Source organism: Mirounga leonina, unplaced genomic scaffold (genome assembly GCF_011800145.1).
Source record: "Mirounga leonina isolate KUSES-001 unplaced genomic scaffold, KU_Mleo_1.0 Mir_153, whole genome shotgun sequence".
Lineage (NCBI taxonomy): Eukaryota > Metazoa > Chordata > Mammalia > Carnivora > Phocidae > Mirounga > Mirounga leonina.
Window position 1 is genome coordinate 36,040,254 of NW_023270387.1, and position 24,889 is coordinate 36,065,142.

Consider the following 24,889-nt stretch of genomic DNA (forward strand, 5'->3'; position numbering starts at 1 on the left):
CACTTTGCCATCTCTAACACCCTCAACCTTTGCGTGCCCCTGTGTTCTCTTCCTCTCTTCGTGCACCGCCCCCGTCCTTTCGGCCCCTTCATCCCACTGTTTGTCCGCACGCCTTTACTACCCCGTCTTCTCCACCACTCCTGTCTCACTCATCCCCATCCCTATGATCCTCGCCCTAGTATTCCCTTATTCCTCTCTTATTTCTAAAATTCCCCCCTCCTCCCAAGGGATCCTCGTCTCCCCCAGCCTCAGGGAGCCCTCTCACTCCTGGAAGGGCCACCTCCCTTTCCCAGCCCAGAGGAAGCGCGGGGTACGCAGCGAGCGCACGTAGCGAGCGCAGCGCGTCGGGGCTGGAGTCGGAGCGGAGCCGCGGGGTCCTCCCGCTCCTCGGTAGTCCCGGCCGCGGTGCAGTCTGGGGGAACATGGCCGCTTCCGGTCTCCCTCCCGGGCCGGCGCTGGCCTGACCGCGGCCCCTGCCCGGCGCACTCCGCCCTCCGCTCCTCCCGCCCCGCAGCCGCGGAGGTCGCTTCAGCCTTTCCCTCCCGCTGCCGCCGCCGCGCCATGGAGAAGAGCTCGAGCTGCGAGAGTCTTGGCTCCCAGCCGGCCGCAGCACGGCCGCCCAGCGTGGACTCCCTGTCCAGGTAACCAGGATGCCCAGGGCCCCGCCCAGCGCCCGAGAGGGATGGAGAGGGGCCGGGGACCCGCTGGATGGTGCCCCAACTCCTGGACTTGCTTCCCGAAGGCTGCGCCCAAATTCCTTTCCAGGGACTTGGGAACCACTTCTTCCTCCCTCTTTGGGGTTTAGAGGCTGGGGAAAAGGGAGGTTAAAACTCACTGCTGCTTTATCGGTGACTCTACGTATAACGATCTCGTTTTATCCCTGGTTGAGGGAGCCCCAGTTCATTAGTTTCTCTTGTTTCTCATTCCCTCTCGAATTATTTTTTTGGACAGCCCTTCCCCCAGCCACCACCCCTCATTTCCTCTCAGCCTTTCTTTACTCTTTTCCAAACCATTCTCCAGTCTTTCTTCCATCTGTCCATGCTTCTTTGATTTTGGGATTCTTGCCCACCCTTTCCTCTTTTTTCCATCACTTTACTTCCATATCTCTTTAATGATTTTCCCTGTACTCTGACCCCTTCCCCCCATTTCGTTTTAAAAATGTAAATAAAAATGCCCACTGTACGTCTTTTCTAAATCTTGCAGCTGAAAGTCATTATCTAGGAATCTGAGCAGTCCTTAACCCGGAGTGAGTAATGAGTTGTAGTTTTCTTCCTTCTTGGGCTACCGGTTCTTCTGGTTATTTCTCTTGTTCCAGATGCGATTTTTTTTTTCCCCCTGGAATTTTGAGGAGTACTTTAGTATGCAATTTTGTAGACAGCTGTTATGAATATTAACTAGACATGTTTTAGATGAATATTTTCCCTTTGGCTTTAAAATAGTGATTTAAAATTTTAGGAAGAAACAATAGAAGACCTGTGTTTGTTATGTAGCCACAATGAAATCAGGTTCTTTCCCATCAAAAAACAGTCTAATTATTATTAGAGAGTTATTGGATACTAATCCGTGTGAAAACACAAATTTCATTTTCCTCTGAATAAATTGAAGTTTCTTTCTTTTAATTCATTTGGGACTCCACTAAATATGGGTGACACAGCTGTGTTTTCCTATTACTGTTCAGACCTTATGGGAAACTATTAGCTGATTCCATCATTATAAATTAGATTCTCTAAAGCACTCATAGCAACCTGCCCACACCTTTTTCAGAGTTCTTAACAAACAGTGTAATTGTTGGTTTAATTGACTTTTCTCCTAGGCTATAAGCTACTGGAGGACAAGGACCATATCTTACTTATCTTCTTGTCTCTAGCATTTAACAGAGACCCTACATGTCAGAGGTGCTCAATAAATTTTTTTTTTTGAATCTGTAGATGTAATTATCCAGGAGAGAAGAATTTTTCTTTGCATTCAATCATATATACTGTACATTTATTTCAGGTATTTAAAAAATTTTATGTTTATTACTCTGAAATTTAGGAAGTGGAGGATTTACATTCTCAGTCATAAAATTATGAAGAAAACAGGTTGGAAAATTGTAATTTTATAGGAGAGTTACAAATGGCAGCTATGGTTCAGAATAGAATGTAAAGAAAACAAGTGAAGCAACCAGTAATCTCACCCAAGCAAGAGGATTTAGAACCACAGGAGGCAGCATAGTCTGTTAGAATGAAGAATGTACTGGAAGTTAGGAGGCTCAGGGTCTTAAAAGTCCCTGGCTCTGCTAGCTTTTTGGCTTGTATCATTTAACCTTTCTAGTCTGCAGTTTTCTCATCTTTCAAAATAAAGAAGTTGATCTAGAAAACCTGTAAGGTCCCTTGGCAGTCTAAAGTTCTATCATTCTTTATCTCAATGACAAAAATGGTTAAGATGCATTCTTATCAACTACTAAGATATTCCCGTTACAGATTTTTGAAATTATACAAAATCCCTTTACGGATTTTGAAATTATACTAAATAAATAAATTTATTACAAATTAATGTATCTAATTGTACCATTTAAGTACATTTAATTCCCCCCAAAGAAAACCCAGTAACTTTAAAGTTTATATATGCATCTAATTCTTAATTAAAAAATTATGTTACTGACATAATGAATTTGAGAAAACTAACTCTTTGAAAGAGTTTGGAGTAGAATATGTTAGCCTCGTCCTCTCTGGACAAAAATATAAGTATGATCTACTTTCCATAGGAAAATGACAGCTTTCATTCCTTTCCTCTGGAAGGTAGAAAAAATTACATTTATTGAATGTCTGCTATGTAGAATTCACCCTGCTAAATTTTTTCATGTCTTTTATTTTATGAATCATTACACCTGGTTGATCAGTATAGAATAGCTGCATTATAGACACTTGTTAGCTTAAATTTAAACTTAATCTAGGCAAACAATCAATTGTAGATGATTCTGATACAGAGGCAGGGTAGACGACCATGATTATAATAGCTATGCTAAGTGGGTATCCAGTTGTTTAAGTTTTTACTTTGATAGTCTATGATAAAGCAGAATATCTATGTTTGGACTGTATTGTCTCAGCCTTTTGCGGAAATGTTGCCCTTAAATTGTTTATTTTTATGCCTTCTGTTTTTTACAATTAGGAAATTTTCAATTTCAAATTTTCAATTTTTCAATTAGGAAATTGCCATGTGAATTTGTTTTGATACCTCCTATACAATAATAGTTAATATGTTCAGTGTGTTCCATATGTCTTTTACAGACTAGATTGACGTAAATTTCTGCTGAGTTTAGCTCCAGGAAAAATTGTTTATTCAAAAAATGTGCTTCCTATTTGTTTGAAAATGCAAACTATGTAACTGCATGTTTCTCTTCAATTTAGCAAAAAGACTTCAGTCAGATTTGTAACTGAAGTTGGTAATGTATGCCTATCTAATTTCTTCAGGTACTTCTATTAGATGAATTCAGTTTAAATATTATATTTAAATGTGTTAATTTGTAAGTTTTTTATGTTTTTCTGGGAAATAGGAAGAATATAAATCTGAAAAATTTTACACTAATCCTGTTGGTTGCCCACTGTTTTTTTTTTTTTTTTAAGATTTTATTTATTTATTTGAGAGAGAATGAGATAGAGAGCATGAGAGGGGGGAGGGTCAGAGAGAGAGGCAGACTCCTCGCCGAGCAGGGAGCCCGACGCGGAACTCGATCCCAGGACTCCAGGATCGTGACCCGAGCCGAAGGCAGTCGCCCAACCAACTGAGCCACCCAGGTGCCCACCCACTGTTTTTTTGAAAATGACACACTCTATTGAAGTTGGTTGACAGGCTCTTGTGGGATCTGTAGTTCACTCCAAATGTATGTTGAGTCTTGGGGAGCCTCGGTGGCTCAGTCAGTTGAGTGTCCGACTCTTGGTTTCGGCTCAGGTCATGATCTCGGGGTCGTGGGATTGAGCCTGGAGTCGGGCTCTGTGCTTATTGCAGAGTCTGCTTGAGGTTCTCTCCCTCTCCCTCTGCTCCTCCCATGGGCGTGCACACTCTCTCTCAAATAAATACAGTTTTCAGATGTATGTTGAGTCTTGTCTGTCTATGTACCTATATATGTGGTCATCTCAGAGCTGCTACTGCTTCTGGCTTTGCCTTTTAGGTCATCATAGGCTTGATGCTTTTGGCCGCAAAAGAATGATTTAATTTTTTTATATGATATCCAGATAGCAGTTTCCTAATCAGCTATAGTTATGTCATCCTCCATCCTTAAAAAAAGTAACTTTCTTCGGTGAATCTTGCTTGGTGTTAGTCTACTTCAATGAGCTGTTCAGCAGCTCTTGTATATCCTGTGTTGTCCATTCTTCGATGTGTCCAGTCCCAGAGAGAGAGTTGTGAAAAAGTTCACTTCAGCACCCTGATAATCTGCCTGCATTCCATAATTTAATTCTTGTTGCCCTTGCTCTGATTCTTGACATAAGTATGATTTATACAGGATATAGATAAAACAGTACTGTAGGCTAGATATGATAGCTAGGGTAGGCCTGAGCCTTAGAATTGTATAAGTTATACAGCAGGATTTGTCACTATATTGATATTATTTCTGCCTTCTTAGTCTGGCTTTCCATTTTTTCAGTTTGTACACTGTTATGAAATGCACTGCCTGAGTGGGTTTCTTTGATTATTTTTTATTATGCATAATCACATGCTATTATATCTAGTGCCAAATAGGTGTCTAGTAAATGCTTGAATAAAGAAATGTTGAATGTTCACTGCTCTCTTATTTGCTGTCTCCATTCAAAGGATTAAAAAGGGTTTTCTTATGTTGAATTTGGCCCGTAAAGACACAACTTCAAGTTCAAGCTAAAGTTATTCTTGCATGATGCCTCTTGACACACTGAGCTGATTTTATTGGCTACATTATCTTTTCTGTGCCCAGTCATATATTTTCACAACATTGTGTTCCTTTAACCTACCTGCTTTTCCATCTGCTACTCTTGATTATTTTGGTCTCTTTCTGTCTAACTTATCTTGTCAGTCATTTTATTTAATATCTGTTTCTTTCATCTTTTATATACCCTCATATACTCTAGTTATTCTGGGCACCAGTTGTTTGTCTCAGATTATTTTGGTTTATCAATTGATTTCTAGTCTATAAATTCATTAGCATTTATATTTACGTATTTATATATATATACTTACATTTAACTTAGATAAAAAAAATCAAAGTGTGGTACATTGAATATACTCAGAAAAGTAGTCTTCAACTAATTACATTTTTAAGTTACATGTCTTCCTTTAAAATTATCATCATCTGAAAACAGCAAATCCTGGTTGTTTCCATGAATTTTGATGGTACTTCTAGTCTGAAAAGGGAGAAGAGTTTTTAAGATTTCTGAAACACATTTTTTTGTAAGATTTCATCTCTAGTTTCAGCCTCAAGTTCTGTTCTAGAGCTGATATGTTGGTAGGAAATGTATTTTTGGGTTGTTTTCCAGTAGTGGTGATAGATTTGTGTCCAATCACACATTCTTACCCACTCCCTTTGTGACTCTTGGCATGTCTTCTGAGGCACCTGGCTAGGATTAGTGGTAGAAACTAGTTATGGAACTAAGTGAAACTCACAGGTTGAGCTTCCAACCTTGGCAATAGAATTAGCACCTTGTGTCAGACATTGGACATACTTACTTATTTTGTATTTCATTATTCCAGGACCCTAAAAATACTTGAAAGTTCTGTCAGATAAGATCCAATGTTATTGTGAACTTCAGTAATTACTGTATAGATTTTTTTCTGAAAGACAATTTAAAAAGGTTAATTACTAGTCAAAAGTATACAAGTGTACCAAAATTGAGATTGGGTCCCATATGTGTTTTTTTCTTTCCTCTTTATGCTGTCATCAGTAGTCTTCTATGTAGATCAGTAGTTCCCAGATCAGTAGCATCAGCATCCTTTGGGGATTTGTTAAAAATACAGATTCCCTGGTCCTACCTCAGATGTAATTGGATAAAACACTCTGGCAGTGGAGCCTGCAGTTTGTTTAAGCAAGTCCTGCAGGTGATCCTAAACTAAAACTAGAGTTTGAGAACCACTGCCTTAGGTCTTTTACTAATTGTTTTCTAGTAACTCCATCAATATTTGTTGAAACAGACTAAGTTAAGGTCTGTGTTACTGCTACCATAAGCCTATTACTTGAAAGCATTTTTGTAGAAAAATTGAAGTAGTGAAAGGTAAAAGTCATCTCTTTAGGGATTTATGACATCTGGTTTTTAGGAAATTGCCTGAGGTTTTTTTCTTTCTCAGCTATGAGTAACACATCAGGAATACATGTTTTAGTTCTGTTCTTAAAAATAGGTCCTTGGGGCGCCTGGGTGGCTAAGTCGGTTGAGTGTCCAACTACTGGTTTCAGCTCGGGTCATGATCTCAGGGTCATGAGATTGAGCCCTGCAAGGGGCTCCGTGCTCAGCAGGGGGTCTGCTGGAGATTCTCTCTCTCCCTCTGTCTCTCCCCAACTCACGTGTGCACGCTCTCTCTCTCTCTCAAATAAATCTTAAAAAAAGAAAAAGGTCCTTGGTGAAATCCATTAGTGGTAACATAAATTAAAAAAAATATAAATAAGTAATTCCAGGAAGCCATCACCTGAACGAATGAAGTCTGGATTACGCCCAAGGGAAGGAAATAACCCAGATACAGATGTCCAGAAATCAGTAAGTTTATTTTGTAAAGCTGCCAAGTTCATGCTATTGTATTCAAAATCTCTAGGGCCAAAGGTTGCATGTGAATCAGGACTTGACCAGTGGAAATTCTTTAGATTTTAGTAGAGAGTACTTTTTCTTTTTAAGAAAATTAGTTTTGAATAGGTAAAGCACTTGCTATCTTTGTCCCATTGTTTGAATTAGTTAAATCTGTGGATAGGATTAAAAACTATTGAGAGTTGATAGTCAAGGATAGGCAGTGATTTTATAAGCCTGCTTCCCACAGGAAGTCAGGTTAAAAATGGAACTATCGGGAAAAAAAAAAGATTGGTACAAAATTATTAAAATCAAAGGGACTAGAGATGATGCCCTCTTAACGAAAGTAATAATCTCCGTTCCCTTTGCTATAACTTTATTAACGCAGAACTAGTCGTGCGGTCCCTCTGTGCTTCTGTGTGTGCCCGCTGCTGCCATCCCTACAGACCACGGATGTGCCGCCTTCGCAGCTCTTCCCCCACCCCGCACTTGGTAGCACCATGGCAGGCAACCTGATGACTTTTCAAAGGCTCTTACTGCAGATTAGCTCTTGCGCTATTTAAATACTTGTTAGCCTAGATTAGATAAGGGCAGATGCTATGTTTTCAGTATAATAAGAATTCACTTTTAAAGTATCTTTTGAACTATATACTTCAAAAACCCTAAATACTGATACTTGGAAAATTCCTCTTATTTTATTTTTTTAAAGTTAGGGTTTAGGTTTAACAGATTATAACAGAAAATCCAAACTAACTGTGGCCTAAAACAGATGATTTTAGTTTTTCTCCCATATAAAAGCCCAGAGATAGTCCATACTGATTGTATAGAGTGGACCTGAAGTATCAAGAACACAGACTCGGGCGCCCGGGTGGCTCAGTTGGTTGGGCGACTGCCTTCGGCTCAGGTCATGATCCTGGGGTCCCGGGATCGAGTCCTGCGTCGGGCTCCCTGCTTGGCAGGGAGTCTGCTTCTCCCTCTCCCACTCCCCCCTCTTGTGCTCTTTCTCTCTCTCACTCTCTCTCTCAAATAAATAAATAAAATCTTAAAAAAAACCCCAAAAAACAAAACAAAAAAAAACAGACTCTTTATTGCAGTGTTACCTCATGAACCAAAATTGCTGTTGGAACTCTAACCATTGCATTTATTGTAGTCAGAAGGAAGGACGAAGGGAAGAAGAACGGCATGTTCTTTCTTAAGGGATACTTTTTTGAGGTTATATATAATCTTTTAAGCTTACATCCAGTTGGCCAGAACATGGTTCCATGGCCATACCTAACCACAAGGGAAGGCTAGGGTGTGTAGTCTCTTCTGGGAAGCCTGTGCTGAGCTAAAAATTGGAGGTTCTTTCTGTAGGAAATAGTAGAGAATGGGTATTGGAGATAGTTAGCAACTTCTCCATAGCATAAATGAATCATTTTAGCAAGGAAGACGTTTTCCGGTTAAAGTCAACAATACTTCACTTACGGCAGAGACATCCTTAGACTTGCAAGAGCAGTGACCAAAGTAGAAAATACGCTGAGAGACATGATATATTGTAGCAGGCCAGAAAAGAAAACTGTATCTTGGAACACTCTAAACTCAAGTTTTTTAACTTTATACTTTTTGTGTGTATTATCTTGGGCCAGATTTTTATAGTCCTAACCTGGGATCATAACATAAAAGGGATACATTTCATAATTGTCAACTCTTTAAGTGAAAGGCAGATGGAAATCAAATGAAGAATGATCAACTGTGCTATTTCATTTTTTATTTCATTTGAAGGGCTCAAGGAATTGCATGGTAAAGTAGTGGTGGTAATGAGGATGGTGGCCAACACTGCTTACTCTTCTGCTGTTTCCAGTTTGCTTCCCAGCCTTGTGTCCATGTGTTTTATCTCCCCCCAAAAATATTGCCTCAGGTTTCCACTTAGGTATTTTCTCTCATTTCATTTCTAAAGGTTTGGTCTCCATAGGGGAAATAAAACTGGCCATTTGGGACCATGTTAGTTTATGAATGCTTTTGCAATATTTTGTGTGTGCTTTTGTATCTTTGACCTTAAAACTTGAAAATTCAGAGAAATCCATGTTTATGCATTTTTGTTTCTGAACTTAGATATTAATATTTTAAGCATGTAACGTCAAACATAGGTGTTTAATCATTACATTTGGAAGTGGGTAGAAGAGGGTAGAGAAGTTTCCTCTGGATTGGTATGGCATTATTCTTTGGGCTCAGAGGATTTAAAAGGCATAAGTCACAAATATATCCATCTCCTTTCCTAGCAAAATTGCCTTCACAGACCACTGCAAGTAGGACTTTGTTAGAAGGTTGTGTATTAGCAAAAGGAATAATAACTTTGGCTGAAGACAGGCTAGTGATTTCAAGCCTTAATTTTCTTGAGTTAAGCAGGATGCCCAGCAAGGTCAAAAATAAAATTTTATATGATACAGATGTCCTCTGTTACTGGTATTAGATAATATTCTTCCATTATAACCAAAGGCAGTATGTAAAAATAGAAACACCTAGGATAAACTTTGCTTTTCAAGTGGTAGACAGTTGTTCTAGAAGTAAATATTATTGTTGTGATTGTTAATACTAATATAAATAGTAGCACTTAACATTTTTGAGTGCTTGCTGGGCATGGTGCTAAATCCCTTAATATGCATTTTCTTATATTATCATCATAATTATATAAAATAAACAGTATTATTGTTTCCATTTTACAGAGGAAAAAACCAAAGATTAGGGAGAGCAGTTTGACATTTGGACCCAAGTCTGTTTAATGTCAGGGTCTTTGTAAAGACCTGATCATGCCTGAAGACCTAGATCTAGGCCCAAACCATGTTCTAGGTCTAGACCCAAAAGAGGGCGATCCCAGGGCAGGATGACTGGGTGGTAGTGGCAAGGAAATGAGTTTCTTTGATTGGCTGCACTGATGAGCAGGAAAAGGCTAATGTATACACAGTACATCAGTGAGTCCAGAGTGTCCATATTTGGAGAGAATTTTCTGACTGAATGTTTTTTGCTTCTAACAGAAGACAGGTTGATTTTTTTTTTCTTTGCTTGATGATTAAGAGGATAGTGTCATTAGAACGATATTACATTTTGAACATCGGATACATTATGAAGCAGGTAAACATGGTACCAAAGCCTCCTTCCGCCGCTCCCTCCCCTGGAGGCTTTACAGAATAACTTAGAATACTTTACTGTAGGGTTCCTTAAGTATCTGAATTCCCCTAAGTTCCTTTGTGTGTTTGTTTACAGTTAATGTGTTAAGAGCCATTGACATTTGAAGATCATCAGAAGTGAAGATAAAACATCTCAAAAATTATAATGTAAGTGAATGGGAAAATGGAATTAAAAAATGGACAAAAGTTAATATTGTCACCGATATTTCTGGAATCCATATACTTTTATCCCAAATGAAATTTATGCCTTTGAGTAACCAGTAACTTCAAACTTTAGTCCCAATTCCAAGTCCCAGTCCTTAAAATTCTGTGTTCTCTTCTACCCGGAGTAAACAGTTGCTATGTTTTAGTCACCAGTAATTTTCCATTAAAATTCTTTTGGCTTCTGTGTACTGTTTTTTCCCCTTTTTCTCTTTAGTAGTTTGCTGTTTGACAACGGCTCATGTTATATTTGAAATTGAATGTGTGTAGAGACTGAGGTCTTTGCTCTTTGGCTGCTGACGTTTTACTCAATTTTAATTTTACTACCATTTTGTATGTTTCTTAGCTAGAAATATGACCAGTTTGCTAGCTAGCCTTCTCCCTTCCTCCCTCCCTCCCTTTCTTCCTCTCTATAAGTATTTGTTTAGCATCTACTATGGCCTGCACATTATGCTAGATCCAGAATTCCTAAGACCTTGGTACTGAAATGAGTTGTGTCATCTTTTTATACAGTTAGGGACATTAGAGATCATCTGGTGTGACTAGGACTTGTGATGACCTTAAGTGTGGCTGAGGACCATCTGCATATTTCAATTACCTGTGGTTCTTAGGAGACATTTAGCTTCCTAGCTTTCAGCGCAGACATTCTGAACCACTGGGAGTGGGTCCAAAAATCTGTGCTTAAAGTGAGTATCTTCAATCCAGATACTTTTTGGACTCTACACATTTGTATAGATGCAGGAAGAGACCTAGAGAAGTTTAATAACTTACCCAAAGGTATAGTATGTGTTAGAAGGCCAGAGACGATTGGTCTTGTTTCCTTCAAAGTCACAGAGCTAATTAATGTTAGAAGTGATCGGGCGCCTGGGTGGCTCAGTTGGTTAAGCGACTGCCTTCGGTTCAGGTCATGATCCTGGAGTCCCGGGATCGAGTCCCACGTCGGGCTCCCTGCTCGGTGGGGAGTCTGCTTCTCCCTCTGACCTTCCTCCCTCTCATGCTCTCTCTCATTCTCTCTCTCAAATAAATAAATAAAATCTTTAAAAAAAAAAAAAAAAAAAAAAGAAGTGATCTCCTGACTTCCAAGTCTAGACTTCACTAAATCACATAGTGACTTCTTTTAGGCCAGGCAGCTTTCCTGTGTATATATAAAATTGTAATGAATCCGTTACTATTATTGAAAAAATTAACTAAATGCACATATGGGTTTTGTGCATGAAAAACATGGACTGTTTCTTCAGTAGATATGTGACTGGCTCTGATTTTGAAATCATTGGGTAGAAAAAGACCCTAGTAGTCCAAGTAGAGGAACCCCCCCACCCTGGCCCCTGCCATGGTACTATTCCCACTTGGCCTTTAAGTTTTATGCTTCTGAGAAAAAGGGATTTGATTTAATTTTTGAATGATGGTAGCTAGCATAGTGCTTTGCAAATAGTAGGTGCTTGCTCAACTGTAATATGAATAATTTAATGTTAAAACTTTGTTTTTTACCCCCTTTGGATTCTGTGAGGTACTTTTAGAAGTGGTTTTATTTTCTTGGTTCAGAATCTGATACTTTATATACCAAGCCAGAGACATTAAGCAATTGAAGTTATTTTATATTTTTAATACTGAATTATTATGGCTGATAGTCACAGTATCTTTGAGTGACTGAAATAGTCTAAATTATTTTCTGAACCATAAGAGTTTAACTTAGTTTTAGTATTGTGTATAGTTTATATTGTATTGTGTATGGTATACTGATAGTTACTGAATTATAATCTTACATTAGTAAAAGTAGTTGTCCAATTTTTGGGAGATACTCTGTAATTCTCGAATTTATTAGTAAGTTTAACTACAAAATGCCACTACCCAATTTTCTGGGTATTTTGAGACATGTCTTAATTATAAGATTTAAAAAAAAGTGATATTTTAAAATCACTTATTCATTTCTAATAGGTTTAAATGTTATGCATTTTCTTTCCATTAAATGGTTTTTGCTCTTTTTTAGCTACAGACCCAAAATCATAAATACGATAGCTCTAAAAGGGAACTTTATTATGTAGTCTAACTCCTTCATTTTTTATGTTGGGACACTAAAGAGTGTCTGAGAGTGGAAGTTTTTTTTTTTTTTTTAAAGATTTTATTTATTTGAGAGAGAGAGTGAGAGAGAGAAAGAGCACAAGAGGGGGGAGCGGGAGAGGGAGAAGCAGAATCCCTGCTGAGCAGGGAGCCCGATGCGGGACTCGATCCCGGGACTCCAGGATCATGACCTGAGCCGAAGGCAGTCGCTTAACCAACTGAGCCACCCAGGCGCCCGAGAGTGGAAGTTTTATGAATGTTAACATGTTTGTGAACAAACAGAACAATGTGATATTTCTATGATGACACGTGTGAAATGCTTTCAAAACTGTAAAATGTCACATAAATATAATGTATTATGATTACTGCTATGATGATCATATGTCTGCTGAGTTTCCTTGTGACTTAATTGAAAATATTCACTATCATTTAGTCTAAAATCAGAAAGAGAAAGACATATGTTTGTTTCTTGGTCTTTTCTCTTGTTTCTTGTGGTCAGATTTTACTAAGTCTCCTTTAAGCACATGGTTTTAGAATAGATACTTTGCAGGATACCTGAATTTCTCTTTCACTGTGTTAATCTAATCCAGATTGTCACCTTATAAAGTTACACAGAATACTCAGGGTGATGTTTCTATTTTGGAAGAGTTCTGTCAGCCATTTTCCATGCAAGAATGAATGAATGCTCAGTATTATCCCTCAGTGTAATCAAAGTAGCTAATAGTAATGTTAACACATTTGGGTACAGTTTTTGTAGCTACAACACTGTTTGTCCTACATCAGCTCCATTGTTTCTCATAACAGCTTCATGAGGTCAGTTTTCATCTGACAGATGAGTAACTGAAGCTCAGAGAAGTGACATTACTGTTCACTGTCTCCTGCTTATAAGAGATGGAACTGGAACTTTGACTCTAAATGCCATTGTTTCCACTGCCCAGCATGAATCATAACATGGAATTCTTGAAGTTTCATGGGGTATACATCTTGCTCTTTAAAGGAAATTCTGAATATTGGAAAATTGATGACAGGTTTATCTGGTCAGCCAGCCTAATTATTCAGTGCATACTTCTTTTTAGAAGTCTGACTCATGTTGCTACTCTTGAAGTACTAATAAGAGATGCAGGTATCTTTTGGATCAAAGACTCATTCTCAACATCATTATCAGGGTGTGCTGCTTAAAATTATTTGAGTGTTTAAATGTTTAAAATGATAGTAATTATAGTCTTTAGAAGTATATTGAACTATATAAACTCAAAAAAAAAATACTGTGATCCGATACAACACAGTGTACTGAAAAATCTTGATTCCTTCTTAGTCCTTGGTTCTTTAGTTCTGATTCTCCTTCTTGACTGTGACTCTGGATGTGTCACTTGATTTCTGTGAGCCCGATTCCCTCATCTGGAATAAGGGTAAAATGATACGTGCTATACTGCCTTTAAAGGATTGTTGTGAGGCCTAAATATGAGGATTGGTGATGACAATAAGAAAAAATAAAAAAACAGCTAACAGCTATGTAGTATGTACCGAGTGGTAGGCACTGTTTTAAATATTTTACATATATTAATTCATTTAGTTCTCGTAACAGTCCTGCGAAGTATAGGAATTATCATTATTCCCACTTTATAGATGAGGAAACTGAGAGGTGAAGTAACTTCCTCAAGGTCATACAGGGTAATTGAACCAGAATTCAGTACCAGGCAATCTAGCCCTAGAGTTGGTAGTATGTATGAAGATAATGTATGGATGAGAGCACTTTGACATTTGTAAATGACTATGCTAATGTTCAGTATTAATATTTAAACAAAACGTTTAAAAAGAGAGATGTGTTCCTCATCCTTATTATACAGATAGAGAAAAAAAGGCAAAAACAAGTAAGAAAAAAGTGTCTTGTTATGATTTATGATTTTTAACAATTGACCAATCTCGTAGATTTGGAAGAGTTTTCAAAATTATGGAGAGATACATGACTGAATGATGCTAATACATTTGATTTTTAATTCCTTTTCAGGCTAGAACGAGAAAGAGACATTGAACTCTTTTCCTACTCAATGTTTTAACTTAATGGCTGCAAAACAAGACAAAATACGTGTGTTAATTTATGGGATTTTGAAGTTTGTGCAGAAAAGTTTTATCTCATTACACTGTAGGAGTGATCAATTAATAGTAATAATTAGTTTTTCTCTGTCTAGGATAAAACAAAAATCTCTCTAGATAATCTGAAGAATGGATAGGTGACTTTCTCATTTTAATACTTAATTCAGATTTGCATGCTGGGGTAAGAAAATTACAAGTGAGGTCATTTATCAAGGCATCAATTCCCTATGTGTTTTCCGTTTGTCCAGGTAAAAGTGTTTTTGAGCAGGCATTTATTGCATAGGTCAACTCTCCTTTTTTAGTATTTTTGACCTTATATTTCAGTTTGGGTTGGAAGTGCTTGTTTCTAAAAGGAAATGCAATTTTAGAGTCGTGCGCTTTGAGTTCTAATGCTATGATCAATTTTCAGTTGAGTATGACATTTTCTCAGCTAAGCTGAAATATAAATAACTTTTCCCCTCTAGGCTACTTATGAATCCATATAAGTTTTAATTTTAGCTCTCGTCTGAGTTTGAGTCAGATTTAGAAGTTCTGAGAAATTCTTTTAAGAGGTTGCTGAGGGTGTAGGGATTGGCACTGGGACTCAGGGTGGGTGCCTCCTACTCCGTTTTTACCCCATCCCCTATGGACACACTCCTTTTGGCTAGAATGCTTTGGCTTTTGCTTGTTTTACCTATTTATATTTCCAGATAAGAGCTTTGAAGACAAACTACTCTGCAGAAAAAAAGAGAAGTATGTAAGGCATTTCCTTTACAGCCTGGTTTTTCACACTTGCTGGTGGATTACCAAGTTATATACCCAGACTTTTATTTTGGGAAATATGGTTGTTAGACCTGAAAACAAAATAATGCAAATTAAACTGTACCCAAGGTCACATGTACCTTAGAACCTTGGGATTTTCCAGACTAAGTGCCAATGTGCTCCAGCTGTCCCAGAGCTCAGATCCCCTTTGTGTCTGAAGAATGCAAAATGTTCTCTCTCATCTCTGTCTATCCGATGCCATGGTGATAAGATCATTTATGCCATCTTTTGTTCTACAGATTGGTTAAGAAATTTAGGATTCTGGTGTAGCATTTCAAAAAATCATTATAAGCTGTAAATTAATTTGTTTTTGGTAGTTGTTTTTCTGTTTCGGGGATCCTGCATATATTCTGACAATAAGTCTTTTGTTTCCCAATGTTTTATACACACTGCAGGCCTTTTATTATTTTTTTAATAAAATTTTGAACAGAATGACTAATAGAGCGTGAACAGTGGGTATGACACTGTAGTCCATTGTGTAAGTACTGAAAGCAAATTTGCATTCCTCGAAGAGCTTGTTCACAGTCAGAATATAGACCACATTCTTTAATGTTCTTGGGCAAACATGTTATGTATGTGCTCAGGACATTACTTACAAGAGAATACTTTTTAAAAAGAACCTTTTCTTTCCATGGAATACTGAGGATAAGTTAAATTGGCGGATAGGAGTGAAGCGGTTTAAATAAGGCAAGTGGTTTAGATTTTAATGTAATGACTATGGTCATTAATAACTGGAAATAAAAGACATGCAACCTCTCCCAAATCCTCTGGAGGCATTTGTTTACTAGGATATAGGAAAAGATAGGTGCCTTGTTTTCAGGTTGTTTTGAACTAAGAGTGTATAATGCTTGGTATATTTATCTGTACCTTTAGTTTTCAGACATACTTTTTCACTTTGGGTAGAAATGTTTTTATTGGATTTTGAAATATTAGATCAGGAGAGGTAAGAGTAAGTATATTTATGGCCTCTGTTAGGACTTCGATTTTATGTTTCTGTTTGTTATTATGAAATACCTCCAAGTGTACTGTGAATGACAATAAAGTAATGATAATTCCATTCACAGTCCAGCAAACCAGTAGAGCCAGAGTGGTTCAGTGCTTTGCTAAAGGATACATTGAAAAATACGGGTAATGGTTTTCTGATCAAAGCTTTTGGCAGTCTTCTGTTTGGATATATCAGAAGTTACATAAGGTGTGTAATATATGTATAAATATAAATATATAAAATATGAAGACATATATTTGTATATAAGAACAAAAATATAAAAGCATGAATATAACATATTTATACATATACAAAAAACTTCACTTTGATATTTGTTCTTTAAGTGATTCATCAAACTTTTTTTTAAGTTTAAAAGTTTGTACATTCAGTTACCTTAATCAAATGAGGACAGTTTACAGTAAAGATCTAAGTGAAAAGTACTTTTAGGGCGAAGTGCTTTCGCTCCATTTTAATTTAATTAATGGATTCCTTCTTAAAAGGAGACCCTTACTTCTGATCTCATCTTGTTTTCCCTTCTGAAGAGGATACTCTTGTATTTCCACAATGCTATTTGTTGAACGTTTTCTACCACTACCAGTTATTTAGCACGAATAACTTCATATAGATCATGTTTTTGATCCTTATTACAGTCTTAGAAGGTATCATTATTTTATTTTATAAAGAAAGAACAGAGATTAAGTAACTTACCTGAATTATTATTTGCTAAGTGGTGAAACCCAAGTCTCTCTGACCCTGAAGCTTATGTTTTCGGCCACTAAGCACTTCAACATCTTGTTCTGTGCGTTGTTGTCCTCTTCTTTACTTTGCATCCTTTATATTCCTCCATTCCTATGCTGTACTACTGTGAGATACTTACAGATTTGGCACCTTCATTATTAGACTGTAAGTCCCTTGAAGGAAATGAATCTGTTTTCAGCTCTATCCCCAGTACATAATACATTGTTGATGTTAGTGGACATCTGTGGAAGAGATAGGTGGGAGGCTGTGATAAGGGAGACTCATGAGGTTCCTGCTCCCCAAATGGAGGGGAGACATGGGAAGAGCAGGAGGGCAGATGGCTAAGAGACTTCTAGTTGGAGGTTGACATTCTTAGTCTCCATCCTTCCAAGGAAGCTGAAGGGTACTTTGAGGCATGGCAATATTTGGAGGTGAGAAGCTGCCTCTCTGGAGGCAGATTTCTCTACCTTTACAGCATTAACAATGATGCTTGTAAGTTTAGTAGTATTGAGGCATGAAGTACTTCTGTAGTAGGTGCCAAAATTTATTTGTTTGGACATAATGGTCTTAATTTGCAAGTTTTTAGCTTGACTAATTCTCAGGAATGAGTATAATTTTTAAAAAATGTCCTAACTGAAACAAAAAATAGAAAAATGGAGAGGACTTTATCTTACTTATGTAATGATACTCATTTGAAAAGCACCTAAAGAGTAATTCCTATCCCCCTACCAACAATTAGTTTGTATAACTCTGTTCACCTAAATGCTGTACTTTGAAATAGTAGAACTTATGAGACCAAAAGGGTGGAGCACTGTTCTTAGGAATAGTGTGGCAAAGGAAAAAGACATTCTGTTATAACAACAGCAGACCAGTAAGTGTAGGGGGAATGACTAAGAGTCAGATGATGGGATTTCTGTTTTGATCTTGTGGTGGAAGGAAAACTGTGTCACTCTGGCTAAGACAGTGGCAGGGCTATTAAAAAACAGAGTATGACTAGTGCTGTTCTGTATTGTGCCTTTCTTACTCACTGTAGACCTAAGTTCTGTTCTTCTGTATGTATGTGTGTATGTGTGTTCATTTGGTTATTTTGTGGAACCAGAAGTTAGCATTTAAATAAGATTGATTTGATTCTTTTTAATTAGGAATCAAGAGAATAATCTGGTTTAGGATGGAGTGAGGAGTGGGTTAAGGAGGGGGGAATTCTGGTGAGAGTGACTTCCCATTCACAAGGGCCATTGCTCTGCAAATTTGGATAAATGCATTTGTGAATGTAAATTGTTTGCATGTTCATGTAGTCTTTAACTGCTCTTCCTAAGAGTTGATAACCAATCAGAATTTAGTACGTTAGACTACAATTATAGTTTTATTCTAAGAGGTATTTTGAGCCTCTTAGGAAATGGAGTCTATATATGAATAAGTGTAAAGAATAATTGGTATTATTAACATGCATATTGCATAGTGCTAGTTATCTTTTGATCAGTTTTGTTGCTTTTTAGAAAATATTCTTTCTATAACAACTTGATTACTTTCTAAAATGTGTGTTTTATTATAATTTTTTTTGACATAGCACACTCGACTTATCTGAATAAAGGTATTAATGCTCTTGAGGGCAGGAATATGTTTTGCCTACCCTAGAGATATTATGACTGTTTTTATTTGAAAGTACACTTAACTCTCCATTATTCTGAATCTTTTTTTTGCTACTTTAAAAAAAAATTTAAATTCAGTTAATTAAATTATAGTGTATTACTAGTTTCAGAGGTAGAGCTCAGTGATTCATCGGTTGTATATAACAGCCAGTGCTGTTATACATCAACAATGTATTATGTACTGGGGATAGAGCTGAAAACAGATTAATTTCCTTCAAGGGACTTACAGTCTAATAATGAAGGTGCCAAATCTGTAAGTATCTCACAGTAGTACAGCATAGGAATGGAGGAATATAAAGGATGCAAAGTAAAGAAGAGGACAACAACGCACAGCGTGTCCTCCTTAATGCCCATCACACAGTTAGCCCATCCCCCCATTGATCTCCCCTTCAGCAGCCCTCAGTTTGTTTCCTATGGTTAAGAGTCTCTTATGGTTTGTCTCCCGCTCTGATTACATCTTGTTTTGTTTTTCTGTCCCTTCCTCTATGCTCCTCTGTTTTCTTAAATTCCACATATGATTAAAATCATGTGATAATTGTCTTTCTCTGATTGACTTATTTCGTTTAGCATAATACCCTCTAGTTCCATCCATGTCATATGGCTTATATATTTAACCTTGTCAGTGTTTCTTTCTTTTTTTTCTTTTTTTTGTACCTCCATTGAAGGACTGATAGGAAGAGAAGGGAATCATGATTATAACTTAATTTTATTTCTTTTTTAAATTTAATTTATTTAGTTATTTATTTTTTAAGATTTTATTTATTTGACAGAGAGAGAGAGAGCAGGAACATAAGCAGGGGGAGTGGGAGAGGGAGAAGCAGGCTTCCCGCTGACCAGGGAGCCCGATGTGGGCTTGATCCCAGGACCTCGGGATCATGACCCGAACCGAAGGCAGATGCTTAACGACTGAACCACCCAGGTGTCCCATTATTTCTTTTTTTAAAAAAAAGATTAACTTATTTATTTAACAGAGAGAGAGAGCACTAGCAGGGGGAGTGGGAGAGGAAGAACAGGCTCCCCACTGAGCAGGGAGCCCAATGTGGGGCTTGATCCCAGGACCCTGGGATCATGACCTGAGTGGACAGCAGATGCTTAACTGACTGAGGCACCCAGGCACCCCTTAATTTTATTTCTTAATAACAACTCTGATTAGAGATTTGAGCAGAAAAGTGACCACACTAATTAAAAATGAGGAACAAAATCTCATGTTGCAGTTGGGTGAGGGTCTTTCCATGGTGAAAGTTTATGCAGTATAGCTAAGAAATGATATGGAAGGACAAGTCTTTGAATCACATTTACATGTGGGGCAATAGTTCATTTGTATATGTGTGTGCATGTGTGTGTGGGGGAGGAAAAAATTGGGGGCATTTTAACTATCAAGAGATGAAGGGATATAAAACATAGTGAAACACAGTTTAGCACATATTTCCAGTATTTAGAACTGTAACTCTTCAACTCATTTGTGATCCCAGAATTTTGCTTTTGCTCTGAATCGTAGAATCTTAGCTTTGAACTTTGAGACCATCTTGTATTGCAACTCAACCCTTTAGTCTTCCTTATGATTCGAATGTCACCATTTTGACATTGAATTCTTTTGAATGTCATTGAATAACATCATTCACAAAGCCCTACGTCTTCAACACTTCCTGCTCTGTTTGGAAGACCACTGTCATGATGAAAAGAGGACGTGGATATAAGAAATGATGCTTTTTGTAGCCAGTCAATTAAATGGAATATGGATAATGGAGAATGATGGCTTAGTTTGGAAGCATAATTGTATTTTTCAGTTAAGCATGCATTTGGAGAAATCTGTGCGTGTAGGGGCAGGGGAGGTGGCATTTACTGACTAAGGCAGATACTATGCAATGAATATAATTTTATTTGAATAGTGACACCACAGTTCTTCTAATCTTGGCTGAACTCTCTCTGTGAAACTGTTACAAAATAAGGGCCATTTAAAAGTGTATTTGAGGGGAGCCTGGGTGGCTCAGTCGGTTAAGCATCTGCCTTCAACTTGGGTCATGATCCCAGGGTCCTGGGATTGAGCCCCCACATTGGGCTCCTTGCTCAGCAGGGAGTCTGCTTCTCCCTCTCCCTCTGCCTCTCTCCCCAGCTTGTACTCTCTCTCTCAAATAAATAAAATCTTAAAAAAATAATAAAAATGTATTTGGACCACTAATCTATGAATCTTAATATATCATCTTTTCATTTGTTTGCCCAAATTCTTAAGTTGGCTTTTGCCAAAAATGAGATGCCATGATTTTTTTTTTCATATTTTATGACATTCCCCACCATTCTTTTATTCTTTGTATTGATTGAATTGATCATCTCAAGTATGTATTTGATGTTTTTTTTCCTGTAAATCAGTTTTTCCTTTAAGTTACTCTAGTGTAAATAGATCAGGCCTATTATTTTATTGATGCCATTTTTTTTTTTAAAGATTTTATTTATTTATTTGAGAGCGAGAATGAGAGAGAGTACATGAGAGGGGGGAGGGCCAGAGGGAGAAGCAGGCTCCTCGCTGAGCAGGGAGCCCGATGCGGGACTCGATCCCGGGACTCCAGGATCATGACCTGAGCCGAAGGCAGTTGCTTAACCAACTGAGCCACCCAGGCGCCCTTGATGCCATCTTTAATACAACGGCTATGTTTTAAATGCTAATCTCTAAAGAGTTCTCATTTTCATTTGGGAAGTTTTCTTGGTGAATACGGGTTTATCGAGTTTGTGCATTTTATCAAACTAGAAAACATACATTTGCTTGACAGCATTAGCAAAGAACCAGTAAGAAATAACTATGAATTAAGGATGAATGTGCTGAATGAATCTGGAAAGTCTTCCTGAAAAGATGTCTTGTTTCTTAGAAAGCCCCATACATATTTATTTTTTTGCTTTAAACTTAAGTCTTAAAACATTTTAACAGTAACTTCATTTTCCACATTTTAGCACATTATCAGTTGCAGGATTCCCACCCCACCCCCCCTTTTTTTTTAGTAATGGGATTTACCTATAAAAGAATCTTACAATGCAGATAGCATTTTCAGTTGTTTTTTATAGCTACCCAGTGAGATAAAAAGAGCAAGTATTTTTATTTCTACTTGTAATATGAAGTCAATGCTCTGAAAGGCTAATCATCTTTCCATGATTTATGAGACCAGTTTTTTTCTTTCTCTTCTTGTAGTTTAAACTCACATGTCCTGATTGGAGTGGGAGAGTAGCTTATCTATGTGCTAGCATTTGCCAAAGTATCCCTTGCTTCATATGGTGAAGATGCTTTTTTAGTATGATGATACAATCCACTATTAAATGCTTAAGTGTGGACATCCTTTTTTGGTTATGAAATAAAGTAGTACGTGGAATTTGTGATGAAAGCAGAAAGGATCTATGTTTCCAACAATGATTTAATAATTGGAATGGATTGCTAGAAGGGAAATATAAAATTTCCTTCTCTAGAGGTTATTTTTGTTTGCTTGTCTTTTTCTTTAAAGATTTTATTTATTTATTTATTTATTTATTTATTTATTTATTTATTTATTTATTTGAGAGAGAGTGTGAATAGGGGGGAAGAGCAGAGGGAGAGGGACAAACAGACTCCATGCTGAGCATGGAGCCTGATGCAGGGCTCAGTCTCACAACCCTGAGATCATGACCTGAGCCAAAATCAAGAGTCGGACACTTAAACTGACTGAGCCACCCAGGCACCCCTGCTTGTTTTGTTTTAAATGAATTGTATTAAGTTTTCTGTGGCAGAGACTGTTTGATTATGGACAATTTAGTTCCTTGGTTCCTTAAGGATCAAATTATTAGAGTCTCATTTGTTTTACTCCTCCAGTCCTATGTTTGACCTTATTCTGATAAACTAGCATTTTCTGATGGCAGTAGGAGGTGTCCTATTCCAGTCTCCCTTGGTAAAAATAGTTTACATAGTTTTGTTGTTTCTGTTTGTCAGGTAATGTGCTAAACTCTTTGCATGCATTATTTCATTTAATCTTTATAAGTAGGTGAACTCTTCCTGGCATATTGTAAGCAGTCAGTAATTATTAACTAAATGGAGGAGATATAAAATAAATAAGTAAAACACAAAGTATGTCAGATGATAATAAGCACTCTAGGGAAAATAAAGCAGGATGGGAATAGGGAATGAGTTTAGAGTGGTTTGCACTTTTAAATAAAATGACCAGGGATGGTCTTACTAAGAAGGGGAGCATTTGCGCAAAGAAGCCAAAGGAAGTGAAGGAAAAAAAAACCAGGGGAAATATGGGAGAAGAGAGTTAGAGATAACTGATGTGTTTGAGGACCAGCAGGCGTCTATTATAGTGCAAGGGAGCAGAAGGAAGAATAGTAGAAGTTAAGATCTGGGAGGCTAGGGTGGGAGCAGATTGTGAAAGGCCTTATAGGCCATTTTAAGGACTTTGGTTTTTATTCTGAGTGGGATGGGAAGGTAGTGGAAGGTTTTTTGCAGAGGAGTGACAATATCAGCTGTTTCAAAAAGGATCACTCCAGCTGCTGGGTTAACAACAGACTGGGATGAGAGCTGAGGGTGATCTGGCTGTCTAGGCGAGTGTCCCCTTCCTCCCTCACCATTCCATGTGCATGCCTCCCAAAGCTGTTTTCTCAGTTGAAGAGGATGACTGTCCCTGATAGAGGAGGAGCGTTCTTCTTAGGTCAAGGGTATACGAGTAGCTGCGCTGCCCGGCTCTTACCTCCAAACAAGCTCTCAAGGTGCATTAGGGTAGTTGAGTTTCCAAGACTCCAATTACATCCAAATGAGGTGCTGCATGAGGCAGTCTGCATTTCTTAAAAAAAAAAGAACCAAAAACCCCACAAAAACAAACAAAAAACAGACTGGGATGCAGAAGCAAGGAAACTGGTTTACAGGCAATTGGGATCATCCAGAGGAGGGAGATGATAGAAGAGATGGAGAGACGTGATTGGATACTGGACATGTTTTGAAGGTGCAGCCAACAAAATTTCCTGACTCCAGAGTTTTTGGTCCAAGAAAGTAGAGAAGGACAGGATTACCATTTACTAAGATGTTAGAGCTGGTTTCAGGACAAAGAGTAGGAATTTGGTTTTGGGCATCTTAGGTGTCCACCTGGAGGTGTTAAATAGGTTATTAGAATCTGGAATTCAAGAGAGAAAACTGGGATAGCACTATAAATTTGTGTTGATCAACTTAATGCTGTTAAAGCAGTGAGACTGGGTGAGATTATTAAGGAGGGGAGGTATACATAGAGAAGATAAGAGGTCAGGGACTGAGAGTTTAGGGGTACTCCAATGTTAAGAGGTTAAGAAGGTGAGAAGGAACTATAGGAGATCTTTGAGAAAGAGTGGCTAGTAGTTAGTAGGGTAGCCATGAGTGTAGTGTTTTGGAAGCCAAGTGTAGAATGTATTTCAAGGAGGAAAGATCAATTATCAGTTAAATGCTGCTGATAGATGAGGACTAAGTATTGACAACTGAGTTTAACAAAGTGGATGTTCTTGATGACCTTGACAAAAGCATTTTTGCTGGCCTGATGGAAATGGGCTCAAGAGAGAATGAGAAGTCAGGAATTGGAGGCAGTGAGTATAGACATCTCCTTCAACGAGTTTTGCTAGAAAGAAGCTCAGAGGAATGAAGTGATATCTGGAGAGGTTGAGAGAAATAACATGTTTTTATGCTTGTTGGAATGATTGTGTAGAGAAGGACAATTTTATGATGCAGGAACTGGAGGGAAGAATCGCTGGAGATTTTCTTGTATAGATGAGACGAGCTGGAGTTCAGTGGATGGGCTAGCTTACCTGAGAGTATAGACAGTTTCTCCAAAGTAAGAGATGCACGTGGGTTGTAGTTGGGGAGCTTATGGAATATCTCCTTTGATTCCTTCTATATTTTTCAGTGAAATAGGAATGTAGATCATCTACTAAACTGCGGGATGGAGAGGGCGGTAGAGAGTGAAGAAAGAAAAGACTGAAAGAAAGACCCGAAATAGTTGAGAAGAATGGGAGAGCATATGGACTGGGGAAATGTGGTGTGATTGCTGAGCAGTGCTAAGGACCTAGTTGAGATAAGTTAGAATTCAAAGCCAGTCCAGGCTCTATGGTTGTATGGTTTTCTCTGTACTGATTCATCTGTGTGGGTGCCGGTCTGAAGTAGGCAGAGAGGTGGCTTTAACTAGCATTTGGGTATTGCCAGGTTAGTACCATGAAGCAATCAAGGGCAAGGGAGTGATTGTCATAAGAGGCCAAGAAGTTAATAATTGGGGAAAGACAGAAGTGAGGACATGAAATAATAGTAGTGGAGGTCTTGGCAGGATTGAACAATTAAATAGATTAACTGGTATGCTAGAGAGAAGGATCTGGAGGTCAGACAGTGGAATGTTTGAAATTTAAATTAAGGAGGGCTTACAGTTAATTGGTACTACCAGTGTTTAGGGTATGATTGTAATCTCTGAGGTAGAATGGAGGACAAGATCATTGGAGGAGAGGAGGTCCAGGAACTGA

The 24,889-nt window shown here is 37.9% G+C and overlaps 1 protein-coding gene across 3 annotated transcripts in view; it reads left to right on the top strand.

Moving 5' to 3' along the window:
• Nucleotides 1-386: 386 nt before the first annotated feature.
• MTMR2 (myotubularin related protein 2) overlaps nt 387-24,889 on the top strand; it is a 113,378-nt gene continuing 88,875 nt past the window's right edge. Inside the window, exons 1-2 of one of the 3 annotated variants that reach the window (XM_035009339.1) lie at nt 559-641; nt 9,960-10,030. Coding sequence is in view for 2 of the 3 variants with exons in the window: in XM_035009337.1 (XP_034865228.1) it covers nt 562-641 (80 nt within the window). In the remaining variant the exon portion in view is untranslated. Of the gene's footprint in view, nt 642-6,676; nt 6,696-9,959; nt 10,031-24,889 lie in introns of those variants that run through there. The other 2 variants (XM_035009337.1, XM_035009338.1) reach the window with 2 other exon arrangements.